General features: G+C 48.5%; 1 protein-coding gene across 1 annotated transcript in view; it reads left to right on the top strand.

Annotated features, from left to right (window-relative positions):
- POFUT2 (protein O-fucosyltransferase 2) overlaps window positions 1-11,232 on the top strand; it is a 34,269-nt gene extending 23,037 nt beyond the window's left edge. Inside the window, exons 4-9 of the mRNA XM_075318956.1 lie at window positions 1,173-1,283; window positions 1,372-1,438; window positions 7,220-7,345; window positions 7,505-7,685; window positions 8,722-8,845; window positions 10,046-11,232. Of these exons, the coding sequence (XP_075175071.1) occupies window positions 1,173-1,283; window positions 1,372-1,438; window positions 7,220-7,345; window positions 7,505-7,685; window positions 8,722-8,845; window positions 10,046-10,199 (763 nt within the window). The 3' untranslated portion in view covers window positions 10,200-11,232. The remainder of the gene's footprint in view (window positions 1-1,172; window positions 1,284-1,371; window positions 1,439-7,219; window positions 7,346-7,504; window positions 7,686-8,721; window positions 8,846-10,045) is intronic.
- The last annotated feature ends 5,911 nt before the right edge of the window (window positions 11,233-17,143 follow it).

Genomic DNA, 17,143 nt, shown 5'->3' on the forward strand with positions numbered 1-17,143 from the left:
ACACCCGGCTTCATAGTGCGCATGACTGGAAAAGCCAGGCATTCTGATCATGCGCACTGACACTAAGCCCGGCATCTAAAGCAGTGACAACAGACACAGGTATGCGCGTCACCGCTGATGTCTCTGGCAATGGGCATTGAATAGCATGTTAGCACGCCGCTGTGGACGTGCTAACATGCTAAGAGGGCGGAATGAGCACAGGAACTCGCCTTGCAACTAATCCCTGCGCTCATTAGCATATCATAAAGGATCTTTAGCGATAGGTTTTCTAAAGATCTCTTTATCTCTGCTATTAGATGCTGGGACAGTTAGGCAGGGATTAGCAATATGCACTCAGAACTGTTCGTGGTTCTGGGTGCATATTGCACCTGACAGGTTCCCTTTTAACTGAGAGCAAGCAATGTCTAATAAAGTGCAACACTAAAGCGGGCTTTACACACTACGATATTGCTAGCGATATTGTACGCAAAAGCACCCGTCCCCGTCGTGCATGCGATTTCATGCGATCGCTGCCGCAGCGAACATTATCGCTACGGCAGCGTCATACACACTTACCTGGTCAGCGACGTCGCTGTGACTGCCGAGCAATCCCTCCCTCAAGGGGGAGGGATGTTCGGCATCACAGCGACGTCACCACGACATCACTAAGCGGCCGGCCAATCAAAGCGGAGGGGCGGAGTTGAGCGGGACGTAACATCCCGCCCACCTCCTTCCTTCCGCATTGCGGCCGGCGGCAGGTAAGGAGACGTTCCTCGCTCCTGCGGTGTCACACACAGCAATGTGTGCTACCGCAGGAGCGTCGAACAACATCGATAATCAACCATTACCGATTTTTGGTTCTGGGACGACCTCTCCATGGTGAACGATTTTCACCATTTTTGAGGTCGCTTAAGGTCGCTGGTCAGTGTCACACGCTGCGATATCATTAATGACGCCGGATGTGCGTCACTAACAACGTGACCCCAACGATAAAACATTAACGATATCGTAGCGTGTAAAGCCCCCTTTAGATTGATGCAACCGGCGCTCCGTGTTGTAAAAAGTCCAAATCCCCATCAGTCCAAAACTCTTTAGTCCGCAGCCAGCTCCTCACACCAGCAAGCCTAATTTTAGTACTTAATAACCTCTAGGTGGACTACTAGAAAAGTACTCATACATGTCTTTATTTGCAGAGGATGGTTCTGGGGCTATGAGGAGACCAGAGGGCTTAATGTCAGCTGTCTCTCTGTACAAGGCTCTGCCTCCATCATCGCACCAATACTACTGAAGAACACCACTGCCAGGTGAGCAGACAAAGTTCCACTCACACAGACTATAATCAGGCGCCCCATCCCAGCAGTCGCGCTAACTGCTTTTCTTTTTCATCTTTAGGTCCATAATGCTGGACAGAGCTGAAAACCTTCTACATGATCACTATGCAGGACGAGACTACTGGAATGTGCGTATACCAACCTAATCCGTTAGAACCTGGATATCCGTGTTGTGAGCTGATATTTAATGGACTTGTTATGCAGATTGTGTGTGTCTGGGGCACATATCTCTATATAGATACATAGATTTAAAGGAGATTTTGAGAAAGTCCTGTGAGACCACCAGCCATCTCCAGGATGGGGTCAGAAATCCCCGGAATGGAGCTCGGGTGTACATACACGCTCAGTATCGGCACTATACATTGTGTGACTGCAGGAGGTAGCGGAGCGCTGTACTCGGCTTTCTCCGGCATCCCATAGACAATGAATGGAGCCAACACTGACCATGCACCTCAGCTCCATTCAGGAGAAGTCTGCAGAGCCTTTTTCTCATGATTGATTGCAGTCCCTGAAAATGGAGGATAATTTGCAATACTGGGATTGTCTTGCCACAAAAACCTATGACATCCAATGTCTTTATTAACGTAAGGAACCAGTGACTGCTTTTGAGGACTTGTGTGTATTTCCACAGTTTTCCCCATGAATGGCAGCTGATGGCTGAGGGAGAGGGAAGCAAAACCTGCAGAATTTGGCTTCTTGAGACGACCCTATTTAAAGCATCACAATATGTGAAGATCATGGGTTAAGACTATAGCCCATCAACTTTGGGGCTGGGGTGGAGTTCAATTACTTTAAAGGGCCATTATCTTTGTTGCAGGTGGCATTTTACTTCTTTTACCCTCTAACCTAAAGCTTTAATGGATTTTTTAAGATGAAATTGAAAAGGAAAAAGGTTTCCTAAAGAGAATGACTTGTTCTAGAAAGATTACAACCTGTCACCGAAACACAAAATAGGTGATTGCTGGGGTTCATCAGTCCGCATTTGTATGGAGCAGGCGTTATGTCACTCCTTCTATTGTCTATTGGACTGATGAGGATAGGAAATTAAAGTGCTGTTACCCTTCATTCATATCCAGGATGGAGGTAGGACACATGCTTTACTACTACTATTCTATTTAAAGAGGTATTCCCATTTCCAAAATCCTATCCTAATCTATATATATATAATTGCCTTATTCTGTCTCTGTCTGTCTGTCTGTCTGTCTGTCTGTCTTGCTACAAAATTGTGTCCTTACGGTGACACAAAGCGGATTGGCCGCTGGCCTCGCCATGGCCCCGCCCCCCCGCACGGATTGGTCGCTCGCCCTGGCTCCCCCCCCCACACGGATTGGCCGGCCGCTCGCACAGGCTCCACCCCCCCACGGATTGGCCTCTCGCCCCGGCACCCTGCACGTATTGGCAACTCGGCCACGCCCCGCCCCCTCACGCAATGCACGCTCGCTCTGGCCCCGCCCCCCGCACGCATCCCCCGAACTGACACGGAGACACGACTCCCAGGTGAGTACTGTACCCCCGGGAGCCCACACCAGCATACGCCGCCAACCCAGCCGACACAAACCCTCGCATTGCTGGGGCTGGCCGCCGTATGCTGGTGTGGGCTCCCGTGCGAGTGGGGGACGGGATGCGCTGGTAACCATGGTAGCATAGTTACCAGCGCATCAAGGTCCTGCAGCGGCGGAACATCCACACGCACACACATAACAACAGAGACACACACACACACACACACACACACACACACATCAGATCACACTCACTCTCACACACACCTCACACACACATCACATCGCATCCACACACTCACAGCATCCGGAGATATTGCTTGCTTCTCGGCCGCGATACTGTGCTGTGAGCTTCCAGGACCTGCCGGAGGATCACATGGCCGGAAGCATGTGGTATCTCCGGATGTTGTGAGTGAGCGCGTATGTGCAATATCGTCAATGTGTGTGTGTGTGTGAGTGTATGCGATTGGGTGTGTGTGAGTGTATGCGATCGGGTGGGTGTGAGTGTATGCGATCGGGTGGGTGTGTGTGTGTGTGAGTATGCGATCGGATCTGTGAGTGTTGGCAGAGGAGCACGGCGTGCTGGAGGAGGCTGGGAGGAGAGAGGCTGATCCTGGGGAAGGCTGGGAGGGGGAGGCTGATGTTGGGGGAGGCTGGGAGGGTGTAGACTGATGCTGGGGGAGGCTGATGCTGGGGGTGGCTGGGATGAGAGAGGCTGATGCTGGGGGAGGCTGATGCTGGGGGAGGCTGATGCTGGGGGAGGCTGGAAGGAGAGAGGCTGATGCTGGGGGAGGCTGGGAGGAGAGAGGCTGATGCTGGGGGAGGCTGATGCTGGGGGTGGCTGGGATGAGAGAGGCTGATGCTGGGGGAGGCTGATGCTGGGGGAGGCTGGAAGGAGAGAGGCTGATGCTGGGGGAGGCTGATGCTGGGGGAGGCTGGGAGGGGGAGGCTGATGCTGGGGGAGGCTGGGAGGAGAGAGGCTGATGCTGGGGGAGGCTGATGCTGGAGGAGGCTGGGAGGAGAGAGGCTAATGCTGGGGGAGGCTGGGAGGAGAGAGGCTGATGCTGGGGGAGGCGGAGGCTGATGCTGGGGGAGGCTGGGAGGCGGAGGCTGATGCTGGGGGAGGCTGATGCTGGGGGAGGCTGGAAGGAGAGAGTCTGATGCTGGGGGAGGCTGATGCTGGGGGAGGCTGGGAGGAGAGAGGCTGATACTGGGGGAGGCTGATGCTGGGGGAGGCTGGAAGGAGAGAGGCTGATGCTGGGGGAGGCTGGAAGGAGAGAGGCTGATGCTGGGGGAGGCTGATGCTGAGGGAGGCTGGGAGGTGGAGGCTGGGAAGAGGGAGGCTGGGAGGAGAGAGGCTGATCCTGGGGAAGGCTGGGAGAAGGGAGGCTGGGAGGAGAGAGGCTGATGCTGGGGGAGGCTGATGCTGGGGGAGGCTGGAAGGAGAGAGGCTGATGCTGGGGGAGGCTGATGCTGGGGGAGGCTGATGCTGGGGGAGGCTGATGCTGGGGGAGGCTGGGAGGAGAGAGGCTGATGCTGGGGGAGGCTGGGAGGAGGGAGGCTGAGAGAAGAGAGGCTGAAGCTGGGGGAGGCTGATGCTGGGAGGAGAGAGGCTGATGCTGGAGACAGAGAGGCTGATGCTGGGAGGAGAGAGGCTGATGCTGGGGGCAGAGAGGCTGATGCTGGTGCAGCATGGGGGATGGAGCACGATGGGGAGTGCGCAGCATGGGGGATGGAGCACGTTTGGGAGTGCGCAGCATGGTGGATGGAGCACGTTTGGGACTGCGCAGCATGGCGGATGGAGCACGTTTGGGACTGCGCAGCATGGCGGATGGAGCACGTTTGGGAGTGCGCAGCATGGCGGATGGAGCACGTTTGGGAGTGCGCAGCATGGCGGATGGAGCACGTTTGGGAGTGCGCAGCATGGCGGATGGAGCACGTTTGGGAGTGCGCAGCATGGCGGATGGAGCACGTTTGGGAGTGCGCAGCATGGCGGATGGACCACGTTTGGGAGTGCGCAGCATGGCAGATGGACCACGTTTGGGAGTGCGCAGCATGGCGGATGGAGCACGTTTGGGAGTGCGCAGCATGGCGGATGGAGCACGATGGGGGGTGCGCAGCATGGGGGATGGAGCACGATGGGAGGTGCACACCTCCCCCCAACACACACACACACACAACACACCACACACACACTGGGAACCACAAACACCGCCCTACACAGACACCCACACACACAGACAACGCTGCACACACACAACACCCAACACACAAACACCGCGGCATACATAAATATATGCACATACCACGCAACACACACACATTGCACAAAACATACCTCCCCACAAAACACACCACACCCACACAAACCGCGCAACACACACACACAACGCTACAGACACACAGCGCTCCACAAACAACGCAACACATGCAACACACATACAACACCGCTCTCACCCCCCGCCACACCCAGACAACACCCAGAACATGTACAGCGCCTACACAAACACTTGCTAACTACACACAACAACATCTATATATATATATATATATATATATATATATATATATATATATATATATATATATATATATATAAAATATATATATCTCAAAAATCATACATTAACTACACAATACGTAAATTCTAGAATACCCGATGCGTAGAATCGGGCCACCTTCTAGTATGTAATAGATGTAGTAATAATATTAGCAAATACCTACAATTAGAAATGTAGCATAGTTCTCCTGATTTACTGTCACTCACCTCATGTGCAGGACATTGCAGGACTTAGGTATCCATGGTTATGACTATGAGCAACTAACTAACCGTGACTTTATGCGTAGTTAGTTGCTCATTGTCATAACCGTGGATACCTAAGGTCCTGCAATGCCCTGAACATGGGGTAAGTGATGTAATGAATCAGGAGAGCTATACTACATTTCTAATTGGATGTCTTTGCTAATATTATTACTATTACATCTACTACTTACTGGGATAGGATCTTGGAGATGGGAATACCCCTTTAAACATGGGACTCAAGATCCTTGTTCTCTCCCAGCTTTTAGGCCCCTGGTAATGACACAACTATCCCCTTTATTTAGATGAATGCCTGCTGAGAAAAGTATTGTTATTGTTTTATTCCTTTTTATATATTTTTATTAGTGATTTCTAGAAAATGTTCCTGAAACGGCCATATCTGAGGCTAATATTTTTAGTACAGTATAGTTTTCTCATGATACATTTCCTTTATGCGAAATACATCTTCTGACAACCTAATTTAGACACCAAAGCAAGCAGAAAAGTTACCAAAGTCCATGTTTTCAGAAGCAGAATGCATAAGATAAGCGGATTGTGGTGTCTCACCCCTTCCAAATTTGGCTGTGATTATACCATTACAAAGTCTGAAAAAAATATGAAGGCGCATGACACTTTCACCAAACTGAATACAGGCTGCAATATATCGCCTGCGTTAAACAAGAGATTCATGCAAGTGTTTTTTAAAAATATAGTATACTTTTATTAATTTAGTTAAAACAATTTAGTTAAAAAAAACAAAAACAAAAAAAAATCAGGAAAAAAGACTCCTATGAGGAAACATATAGCCTGTATAAACCAGGAGGTTAGAGAGGTGTATGACATGATAGTATCAGTCAAAACAGCCATCTGCACAACTGATGTTAGATTTGTGTATAAATAATAGTCCATTACTCACAAATTGCACATATGCAGAGATACAAATTTTAAAGTGCACGTGTGTATCAATAATAAGTGAATGCGTTATAAATGAATACAGTGCAAACCATAGCTAAAGTACATGTATGCGTAGCCTGTGCTAAATATATAATTTGCTAAATATAGGACATATAATAAGACAAGTTTGGCTAATGCCTGAACAAACACAAAATCAGAGTGCTATTGGTTACTACATGTCAACACCTCAAAGAATGATTACCTTCTCTAGGCTTACACGACACCATCCGTGCCACAATATCAAATCCATATGCAGTTAAAAACCTTGTGGTTGAAGCTTGATGAATATGAGGGGTCCCAGGCAGAATGTCCCTGCACCCCGACGCGCATTTCATCCAGCTTCCTCTGGGTGCCTGAAGAATTAAAACTACAAAAGTGGAATAAATCACAACAATCTTTGCCGATGTACTTATCTGACGGTGACACACGGCAGTTGACACATGCACCAAATTCACAAGGAGAATGCCTATTATTGAATTTGGCACATATTACTGCTGCACTTCCTTCATTAAGACTGGCAAACAAATGAACCGGGGTTATGTGTTTTGGGAGTACTCTGTATAAAGTGACTTATTTTGTGTATATTAATAAAAGAATATTATTGGTGGAATTTCATTAAATATTTTAACCTAAATTTGTACTTCCTTGTGCAGACACGTCGCAGTATGGTGTTTGCTCAGCATCTGAGGATAGTGGGGGACGAGTTCAGGGCCAACTTTCTGGAGTCTAATGATGAAGCTGACAAAACAGTATTCAGTGAAGACTGGACCAAAGTGAAGGTAACGTGTGCCTCATTATTACATTAGTGGTGGAAAGAACCATGTGGCGCTAGCAGGTAATATAGTGTGACCGATCCCCTAACTATTTTGGGGCTTAGGCTGAATAAACTAACAATTAGGATGGAGGTGAAGTATTCATGTCCAGTGTTTTCTCTGCAGCAAAAGCCCAGCGCACCAATAGGGGGACCTTACCTTAGTGTTCACCTTAGAAGAAAAGACTTCATTTGGGGGCACAGAGACGATGTACCCAGCCTACGACGGGCAACAGAAGAAATTCAAAGTCTATTAAAGAAGCTGAAGCTAAAAAAGGTTTTCATTGCTACAGATGCTGACAGACAAGGCAGGTGTACAGATTTTATTATGGTTCATATTTTTCTTTACACTCCACTCTAGTCAGATGATATTGACGACCTAGTCTACGTGTAGGCCATCAATTATTGATCAGTGAGCCTCTAGTACCCAGCACCCCCACAATCATCTGTAATTGGCTCCGGCCAGATGTAGACATTGTATAGGAGCTAATGTGTATTACCCAGCAGTGGCCACTACACATTGAACAGAGTTGAACAGTGCAGTTTTGTTCAATGTTTATATCTGGAAATAAAAGTCAATAGCAATTGAACAGTGAAGTTGCCCAATTTCGGACCCCCACTGATCTTACGTTGATGACCAGTCCTAAGGTTTCACTCACACTACTAGATTTTCGGTTCCAGTGCGATCCGACAAACATCAGATCACATTCAGACTAGTGATATTCTATGGGACCGAGCACATATCCGATTTGAATTGCAGTCTGAGTTGGAACTGATTCAGATCGCACTCAGCCATGGAAGTCAATGGATCAGTGGAAACTATCAGACTGCGTTCAGATGACCTCTGAGTTCAGTTAGATTTTTCACTTGATGACACAATAGAGAAGATGTAGAATTTTTTTTCCCATCTTCTGCTCATCGGAGAAAATCGGATCACACTATGATCACAGTGGGATATGCATAATCATTCTGATTCTCTTGGATGAGAGAATATATGGCTGTCTGACCCTAGCCTAATGATAAGTCATCAAAATCAAGCTGCCGAATAACCCCATGAAACGTCTGTATTCAGCAATATGCTGAGAAAATCATCCGCTGAATGAAAGTTGCATATAATTGCTTATATCATGATGTATGGTGTAAAACATATTAGTATTATACTGTAATAGTAGTTATTTCATGGATTTGTGAACTTACCCGCATAATAGTGTTCTCAATTGTCTCTCGGTATTTATTTTTTTTAATGATTTTAGCAGGAGTACTTCTTATCCACCAATAGTATACAAAGCCTGAGCACATTGAATGTGGAGTAACTTTAATTGTTTTCGAAATCCTTTTTGGTAGATCTTGAGGAGCTGCGAAAGTTGCTTCCTGAAATGGTGAGGTTCGAGCCAACCTGGGAAGAGCTGGAGCTGTACAAGGACGGAGGGGTTGCAATCATAGATCAGTGGATCTGTGCACATGCCAGGTAACGCACGAGTCTCAATGATCCTACTAGCATGAATGTAAATGTGGGTCCTAAAATTACTAATGGCCCATTTGTATGCCGATAAATGAACACCGATGAATATGCTGGACTACCTGCAGCACGCCAAGTAGTCCTCTCATCATAATCTACTGCAGATTAATCAGTGATTTTATCAAAACTACACTAAGCAGCCTAGTAAGTGATACATCACTGGTATCAGCATCTCTGCCCCTACGTTATGCTGCTCTCAGATTAGGTGGCAAAATCCTGGTGATAGATTTCCTTTAAAGAGAATCTCACCAGGTTTTTCCCTATTTAATATGAGAACAGCATTACGTAGGGACAGATACCATGATTTCAGTGATGTTACTTATTGGGCCGCTTGCTGCAGTTTTAATATCACTTTTATCAGCAGGAGATAATCACTGCTGGAGTAGTAAACATGCTGCTAGGTAGTCCTCCGTATTCATGAGCTCTGTGTGATCTGCCCCCACCACTAATTGGCAGCTTTCCGTGTACACTGTTCATAGGCAGAAAGCTGCCAATCAGTGGTGTGGATGGATTATACAGAGCTCATGATTATGGAGGACTACATCACATCAGAATTATTAGTCCTCTAGTGATAATCTCTTATGGATTAAAACACTGATTTTATTAAAACTGAAGCAAGCCGCTCTGTAAGTAACCGTTTAAATTGTGGCCTCTGGCCCTACATTATGCTGCTCTGAGATGGGTAGAAAAACGGGTAACAGATTCCCTTTTTGTTTACAATTTTTGTACAGCTACGAAATCCTTGTGGTACTTTTGCGTTTTATAAAGTTGTGATCTCTTTGGCTCTCTAGGAGATGCAAAACTATTTTATTTCTCCCAACATTTTCTGACAGCAATATTTTTTTTGTGCTAGATAGATTTAAATAGAACTGGGTGGTGATAGAAGGGGGATAGTGTAGCCCTTCTAGGTCCCAAGGAGTGGAGTTGTTGAGGCACGCGCAGTTTATGCCTTCCTTGTGATCCGCACACACTGACAAGGATCTCTCGTATACTAACATAGGTTTAGCTTTTACTCCAGGGGTTAATTCACTAACTTAAGTGACTGTGGTTTATTTTTTTGTGTTGGGCATTCTTTTTACATATGCAAATTATCAGACAGTTTTTATAGTAATGTGCATACATATATTTTCTTCTTCTGATTCTTGACAGATACTTCATTGGTACCTCCGTCTCCACCTTCTCATTCCGCATTCATGAAGAGAGAGAGATTTTAGGCTTTGACCCAAAGACGACCTACAACCGGTTCTGTGGAGACAAAGAAAAGGACTGTGAGCAGCCCACACACTGGAAAATTGTGTACTGACCGACGGACACCTTGCTAGGCAGGCATGGTAAAGGCCGGACCGTGCATCACGTGCTATGGTTAAAGGGAACACCTCTGTATGCCGTCTACTTCTCTCGGGTACTCTCATGGGCGATGTCTTTAATTAGAGCTTCAGCGGGCTTAGATTTGATTATGCCTCGTGTGAATACAGTAATATACGGGTTATGTGAACAACGTAATCTGGGACCAGAAAAAGATATGACTGTCGAAAAGACTGGTGCCAAGAATACATCTATAAATCATGAACACAATGGATTGTGAAGCTGCTCATAATGCACAAATATCTTCACGACGGTCTCGACCTTTAGTAAAACCACATTTTATATTTATGTCTTCATTGGGGTTTTCTTCTGTTTTTAATATCACAATATGTTGTGTAATATTCATGTATTTCTGGCCCTTTTATATATTCGTCTACCCCCACCCACCCCGTTCAGGCTTGTGTTGTAGACATCTTTTACCTTATGATATATGTGGTGTGTGTGTGTGTATATATATATATATATATATATATATATACCATAATGAAACTTATGACCTTCTAATAGGCTGGATGGTCAGAGACCTTGTTAAGGTCTGACCCCTTGAATCACAAAAATCAGGGACCCCAAGTGGACAGCGTGGTTGTATGAAGAAGGTTCCGCTCCCTGTCAGTGCCATAGCCTTGGATCAGCAGTGCAAATCTCGACTGCCCACCTATTCACACGGGAACCTCGGACCCCTGATCAGACCGAGTTGTCATTATGAGAAATCCCCTTTAAGTGTTGCAGGTCTCCACTGTGTAATTACCAGTTTGCTTTTTTTCTGTGAGCGGTCTGTTCAATGAATATTTTGATAATGGATCATTGGTAAACGATTTAGACCAGTGATTAATCTTTTTTTAATAAATATAATGACCCCGTACCATGGAACAAAAAAATGATACTTGTTTTTAAATGGGATTTTAGAGCAGTAAATCTGTTCTGTCTATACCTCAACTGTTTTTTATAGGTTAATAAAGATCTTGTAATAACTGTGTCTGTTTTTAGTTCGCACAAGTGAATAAATATATGGCAAAATCACTTCAATGACCGCACTAGAAATACGCAATTGCAACTACAGAAAAGAGACCATAAAATAACACAGGTCTGCGACTAAAAAGCTGTCTGATTATTTTCATCTAAATTCCATGTATTTTGGTGTGCTGAAAATGAAAAAAATATTGAAAAAAATCCTGAACGTCAGGATTTGCCACAAGATGCAAAATTCTCTTAAAATTTTAGTAAATTTTTCTTTTTTTTTTTTTTTGGGGTTTTGAAAGTCAAAATTACTATTAATTAATTCACATCAATGCATTGAAGATATATAATGCCAAAAAAATATAACTTTCAAAGAAAAGAACTTTCAGAGTGAGCTAATGAAACCAGCATCAACATTTTGCAAGCTGAAGGAGCGGGCTCTGACATGCCCGGGCTTGTTTCAATTGTTTTATCTTTGTTCTCGCCTGTTCACACTTTTTAATCTCAGTTCTTGTTAGCTCTTGATATTCAACCGTGTTTCCTAAAATTAGCATTATGGCTCAGCGGAAGTTTATTAATTCGCCTGACAGTTTCTGTTACATTTGTGGTGAATATACAGTGTTGAAGCAACAGCTGAATATTACAGACTTTGTGAAAAAAGTATACTTCATATTTCGGACTAAAGCTTGGAGATCAAGATAAAGCTTGGGTGCCTCATAAAGTGTGTAAACGGTGTGTTGAGGACCTCTGAAATTGATTCAAGTGTGAGGTAGCGTGGTCGGCACGGGATCCAGGCATTAAGGTTCACAGCACACGGTTTTAATGTCCAAACAAAAGTCCACAACAATATACATGTGCCTCTCCAGCAGAGAACTCAGGGAGTTCTGTTCACTCCCTCACACCCGGCACACCTGCCCTTGTTCCTGTTTCCATTTAACCCTTCCTTCAGCCTGTAGGAAAACAGCATTAACCCTAGAGTGGATTTACTTTCTATCATGGAGTGAGCACAACCGGGGCGAGACATACCGGCCGTCATAGATAACCCCGGTCACAGTCTCACATACCCCCCCCCTCAGTTCAAGCGTGCGGGGTTGAACTCCCGCCATCAAACACGGGCCGCGGGACAAGGCATCGGCGTTGCCCTGCAACCTACCGGCCCTATGTTCAACCGTAAACTGGAAGTTCTGCAGAGAAAGGAACCACCGGGTAACCCGGGCATTCCGTTCCTTGGCGGACCTCATCCAGACCAGTGGAGAGTGATCCGTCACCAAGTGAAACTGCCGTCCCAGCAGGTAATAGCGTAGGGACTCCAAGGCCCACTTGATCGCCAGGCACTCCTTCTCCACTACGCTATAATTCCGCTCGGGAGGGGTGAGCTTCCTACTTAAGAAGGTGACGGGGTGTTCCTCCCCCTGAACCACCTGAGACAGCACTGCCCCCAGGCCGACCTCTGAGGCGTCAGTCTGCACTATGAACTCCTTCCGGAAATCAGGGTGTACAAGAACGGGCTGTCCGCACAGGACCCCCTTCAGGGCCCGGAAGGAGTCCTCGGCCTGCGGAGTCCAGCGCACCATGACGGTCCGTCAAGGGGGCTGATAGTCCCGCAAAATCCTTTACAAACCTCCTGTAGTATCCCACGATACCCAGGAAGGCCCTAACCTGCTTCGTGGTCAGGGGTCTAGGCCACTTCTGGATCGCCTCAACCTTGTTAACTTGGGGCTTAATCACTCCTTGGCCTATCACGTAGCCCAAGTAGCGGGCTTCCGTGAGTCCCAACGCACATTTCTTGGGATTGGCTGTCAATCCGGCTGTTCGAAGCGCGTCCACCACCGCTTGTACCTGTTCCAAGTGGGTCTGCCACTCGGAGCTGTAAATAATGATGTCATCAAGGTACGCTGATGCATACGCCTGGTGGGGTTCCAGCACTAAGTCCATCAACCTCTGGAACGTGGCCGGAGCGCCATGTAACCCAAAAGGCAAGACAACATAGTGGAAGAGACCCTCTGGCGTAACAAAAGCGGTTTTCTCCTTGGCGGACTCCGTCAGTGGCACCTGCCAGTACCCCTTGGTCAGGTCGAGCGTGGTAAAATATCGCGCCTGTCCCAGCCTATCAATCAGCTCATCCACCCGGGGCATGGGGTAGAGCTCGAACTTGGATATTTCGTTCAATCTCCTAAAGTCATTGCAGAACCTTAAGGAGCCATCGGGTTTTGGTATTAGGACAATCGGACTAGCCCATTCACTCCGGGATTTTTCGATGACCCCCAGGCGTGACATTGTCTTTACTTCCTCCGATATGGCTTGTCGTCGAGCCTCCGGTACCCGGTATGACTTCAGGCGTACCTTCAGGTGGGGCTCGGTGACAATATCATGTCGTATCAAACTGGTCCTACCGGGCAGCTCGGAGAAGACATCGGGGTTCTGCTGAACCAACCGTCTGGCCTCTCGCCTCTGAGTCTTGGTGAGGGCTTCTCCAATCCTTACTTCCGGTTCGTCCTCTCCAGAGGTCGCTGGAGCCGGATGTGAACGACCCGAAGAGGAGGGAGATGGGGAAAAAACAGCCATCAGGCTTTCCCGTTCCTGCCAAGGTTTTAATAGGTTGACATGGTATATTTGTTCAGGTTTCCGCCTACCGGGCTGCAATACTTTATAGTTAACCACCCCGACTCTTTCCTTTATCTCGTAGGGGCCTTGCCACTGAGCCAGGAATTTACTCTCCGCCGTGGGGATTAATACCAACACCCGATCCCCGGGTTTAAAGGTCCGCACGGTGGCTTGTCTATTGTAGCGGCCGCTTTGCGCGGCCTGAGCCTCCTGTAAATGCTCCTTCACAATTGGCATGACCGCGCTTATGCGGTTCTGCATACCCAAAATGTGTTCAATCACACTTTTATGGGGGGTGGGCTCTTGCTCCCATGTTTCCTTTGCCAGGTCCAACAATCCCCGGGGATGTCGCCCGTATAACAATTCAAAAGGCGAAAACCCCGTGGATGCCTGTGGCACCTCACGGATGGCAAACATCAAATAGGGAAGCATCATATCCCAGTCTTTCCCGTCTTTTGAAATCACCCTTTTGAGCATGGTTTTCAGGGTTTTATTGAAACGCTCGACTAAACCGTCCGTTTGAGGATGATACACAGACGTACGCAACTGCTTGATCTGGAGTAGCCGGCATAGCTCTTTGGTCACTTTAGACATGAATGGGGTCCCCTGATCCGTAAGGATCTCCTTGGGCAACCCCACCCGGCAGAACACAGCAAACAACTCCCGAGCTATAAGCTTTGCTGCAGTATGTCTGAGAGGTATCGCCTCGGGATACCGGGTGGCATAGTCAACGATCACTAGGATGTGTTGGTGCCCTCGAGCGGACTTTACGAGGGGCCCCACCAGATCCATCCCTATCCGTTCAAAAGGGACTTCTATAATGGGTAACGGTACCAACGGACTGCGAAAATGGGTCAGGGGTGCGGTAAGCTGACACTCCGGGCAGGTTTCGCATAACCGTTTTACCTCCCCAAAGACTCCGGGCCAATAGAACCTTTGCAATATTCGCTCCTGCGTTTTCTTGACCCCTAGGTGGCCACTCATCAGGTGTTTATGAGCCAAGTTGAGGACCCGCCGGCGATGCGGCTGGGGCACCACCAACTGCTCTACCCCCACGCCCCGTATTTCATCTACCCGGTAGAGTAAATCCTGCTTAAGAGCGAAATGGGGGTACCTTACCTGGGCACCGGGCAGCTGTGCCACCCCGTCAATTACTGTCACCCGACTCCGGGCATGTATTAATGTAGGGTCCTGGAGTTGGGCAGTCCCAAACGTATCCGGGGACGCCTCCAACTCCGGGATGGGTTCGACCGTCTCAGCCTCTCCTGCCAATACCTCTAGGGGCGACCTATCGGGTTCACATTCTGTCCCTATCATGGGGACCCCTACGGCAGGTGTCCCGGATTCAGGATTGTAGGGCTCAGGTCCCGGACTGACCAATATCTGAGGAGACTTAGGGGGTCCCTTCCATAAAGTCCAAAAATAGGGCAGATCCCTTCCTAGGATCACGTCATAGGGAAGAGTGTTAAGAAGTCCCACCTCATGTTGCACCTGACCGCAAGGTGCTGTGATGGTGACAATCCCTGTGGGATAGTCTCGGCGGTCTCCATGTATGCAAACCACCCCCACGGTACGTCCTGTGGCCTTTACTTTAGCCCTCACGGTGGATCACACAAGGGTCACTAAGCTTCCGGAATCCAACAATCCTGTAACCGGACATCCATTCACCTGTATTTGGCACAAGTGGGGCTCCGTCTCTGGGGAGACCAGGTCAGCGGTACACACCACCTGAGCATACATTGAACCCCGCCGGGTAACCCCACAATCCATGGGCTCCGTGGTGAGTGGACACTGGGCTTCCATATGTCCCACCCGCTGGCACCGCCAACATCTAATGGGGACGGAAACCCCCTTGACGGGTTGTCGTTTAGGGTACAGAACCTTCCGGACCTCAGGAATGGCGGCCGCGGCCTCAGACGGGACGGTAGGGGACTCCTGCACCATTGTCAGCGGTGGGTCCTTGGCCCTAGGCTTGGAGGGGCCGGACCGACGGGCGGTACGCAAAGTCTCAGTGTCCCGTATCAAGTCCTGCGTAGCCACATGCCGCTCTACCAGGGACACTAATTGGTCCAGGGTACTCGGGTCACCCTGTCCTACCCACCGTTGAACGGTGACGGGTAAAGTGCGCACAAAACGATCCACTACTACCCTTTCCACCATTTGCGCCGGGCTCAGAGTGTCAGGCTGCAACCACTTTTTTACAAGATGCAACAAGTCATAGGCCTGGGAGCGTACGGGTTTGGCTTCCTCATAGAACCACTGATTTACTCGCTGAGCCCGTACATAGGTATTCACCCCCAACCGAGCCAGTATTTCGGCTTTCAGGGTCACATAGTCAATGGCGTCCTCGGTACAGAGGTCCAGGTACGCTTTTTGGGGTTCCCCCGTCAGATAGGGCGACAATACCTCAGCCCACTGGGGGGTCGGCAGCTTTTCCCGCTCGGCCACCCGCTCAAACACCGCCAGGAACGCTTCCACATCATCCCCCGGGGTCATCTTTTGCAACGCTTGTCTCACCGCTTTCCGGACGCTGCCGTCGTCACCCGGTCCCGGGGTTGTTGCTGCCGGTCCGGCACGGATCGACTTGGCCAGGAGAACCATCTGTTCTTGATGTCTTTGTTCCTGCAATTGCAAGGCTTGCTGCTGACGTGCATTGGCCTGAACCAGCTGTTCTTGGTGCCCTTTGTCCTGCCCTTGCAAGGATTGCTGCTGATGTTCCAACGCCCGGAGCAGGTGTGCATTGGTCTGTTGCTGCTGTGCATTAGCCTCTTGTAGCTGTGCATTAGCCTGTTGTTGCTGTGCATTAGCCTGAGCCAGCTGCTTTAGTATGTCCTCCATGGCGTCACCGGGTTTGGGCTGTAGTATAGCCGCTCGAATCCAGGACATGTGCTACTGGGTCACCAGGGATGGATGCTACACCTCACCGGCTGGCATGCCCGCCGATTCTCCACCATATGTGAGGTAGCGTGGTCGGCTGCGCAGCAGAAGACACGGGATCCAGGCATTAAGGTTCACAGCACACGGTTTTAATGTCCAAACAAAAGTCCACAACAATATACATGTGCCTCTCCAGCAGAGAACTCAGGGAGTTCTGTTCACTCCCTCACACCCGGCACACCTGCCCTTGTTCCTGTTTCCATTTAACCCTTCCTTCAGCCTGTAGGAAAACAGCATTAACCCTAGAGTGGATTTACTTTCTATCATGGAGTGAGCACAACCGGGGCGAGACATACCGGCCGTCATAGATAACCCCGGTCACAGTCTCACACAAGGGTAAGAAAAAAGCTTTCCGTTATGGGATTCCTATGGTATGGCGAAAGC

Source organism: Anomaloglossus baeobatrachus, chromosome 7, assembly GCF_048569485.1.
Source record: "Anomaloglossus baeobatrachus isolate aAnoBae1 chromosome 7, aAnoBae1.hap1, whole genome shotgun sequence".
In the NCBI taxonomy this organism is placed as follows: Eukaryota; Metazoa; Chordata; class Amphibia; order Anura; family Aromobatidae; genus Anomaloglossus; species Anomaloglossus baeobatrachus.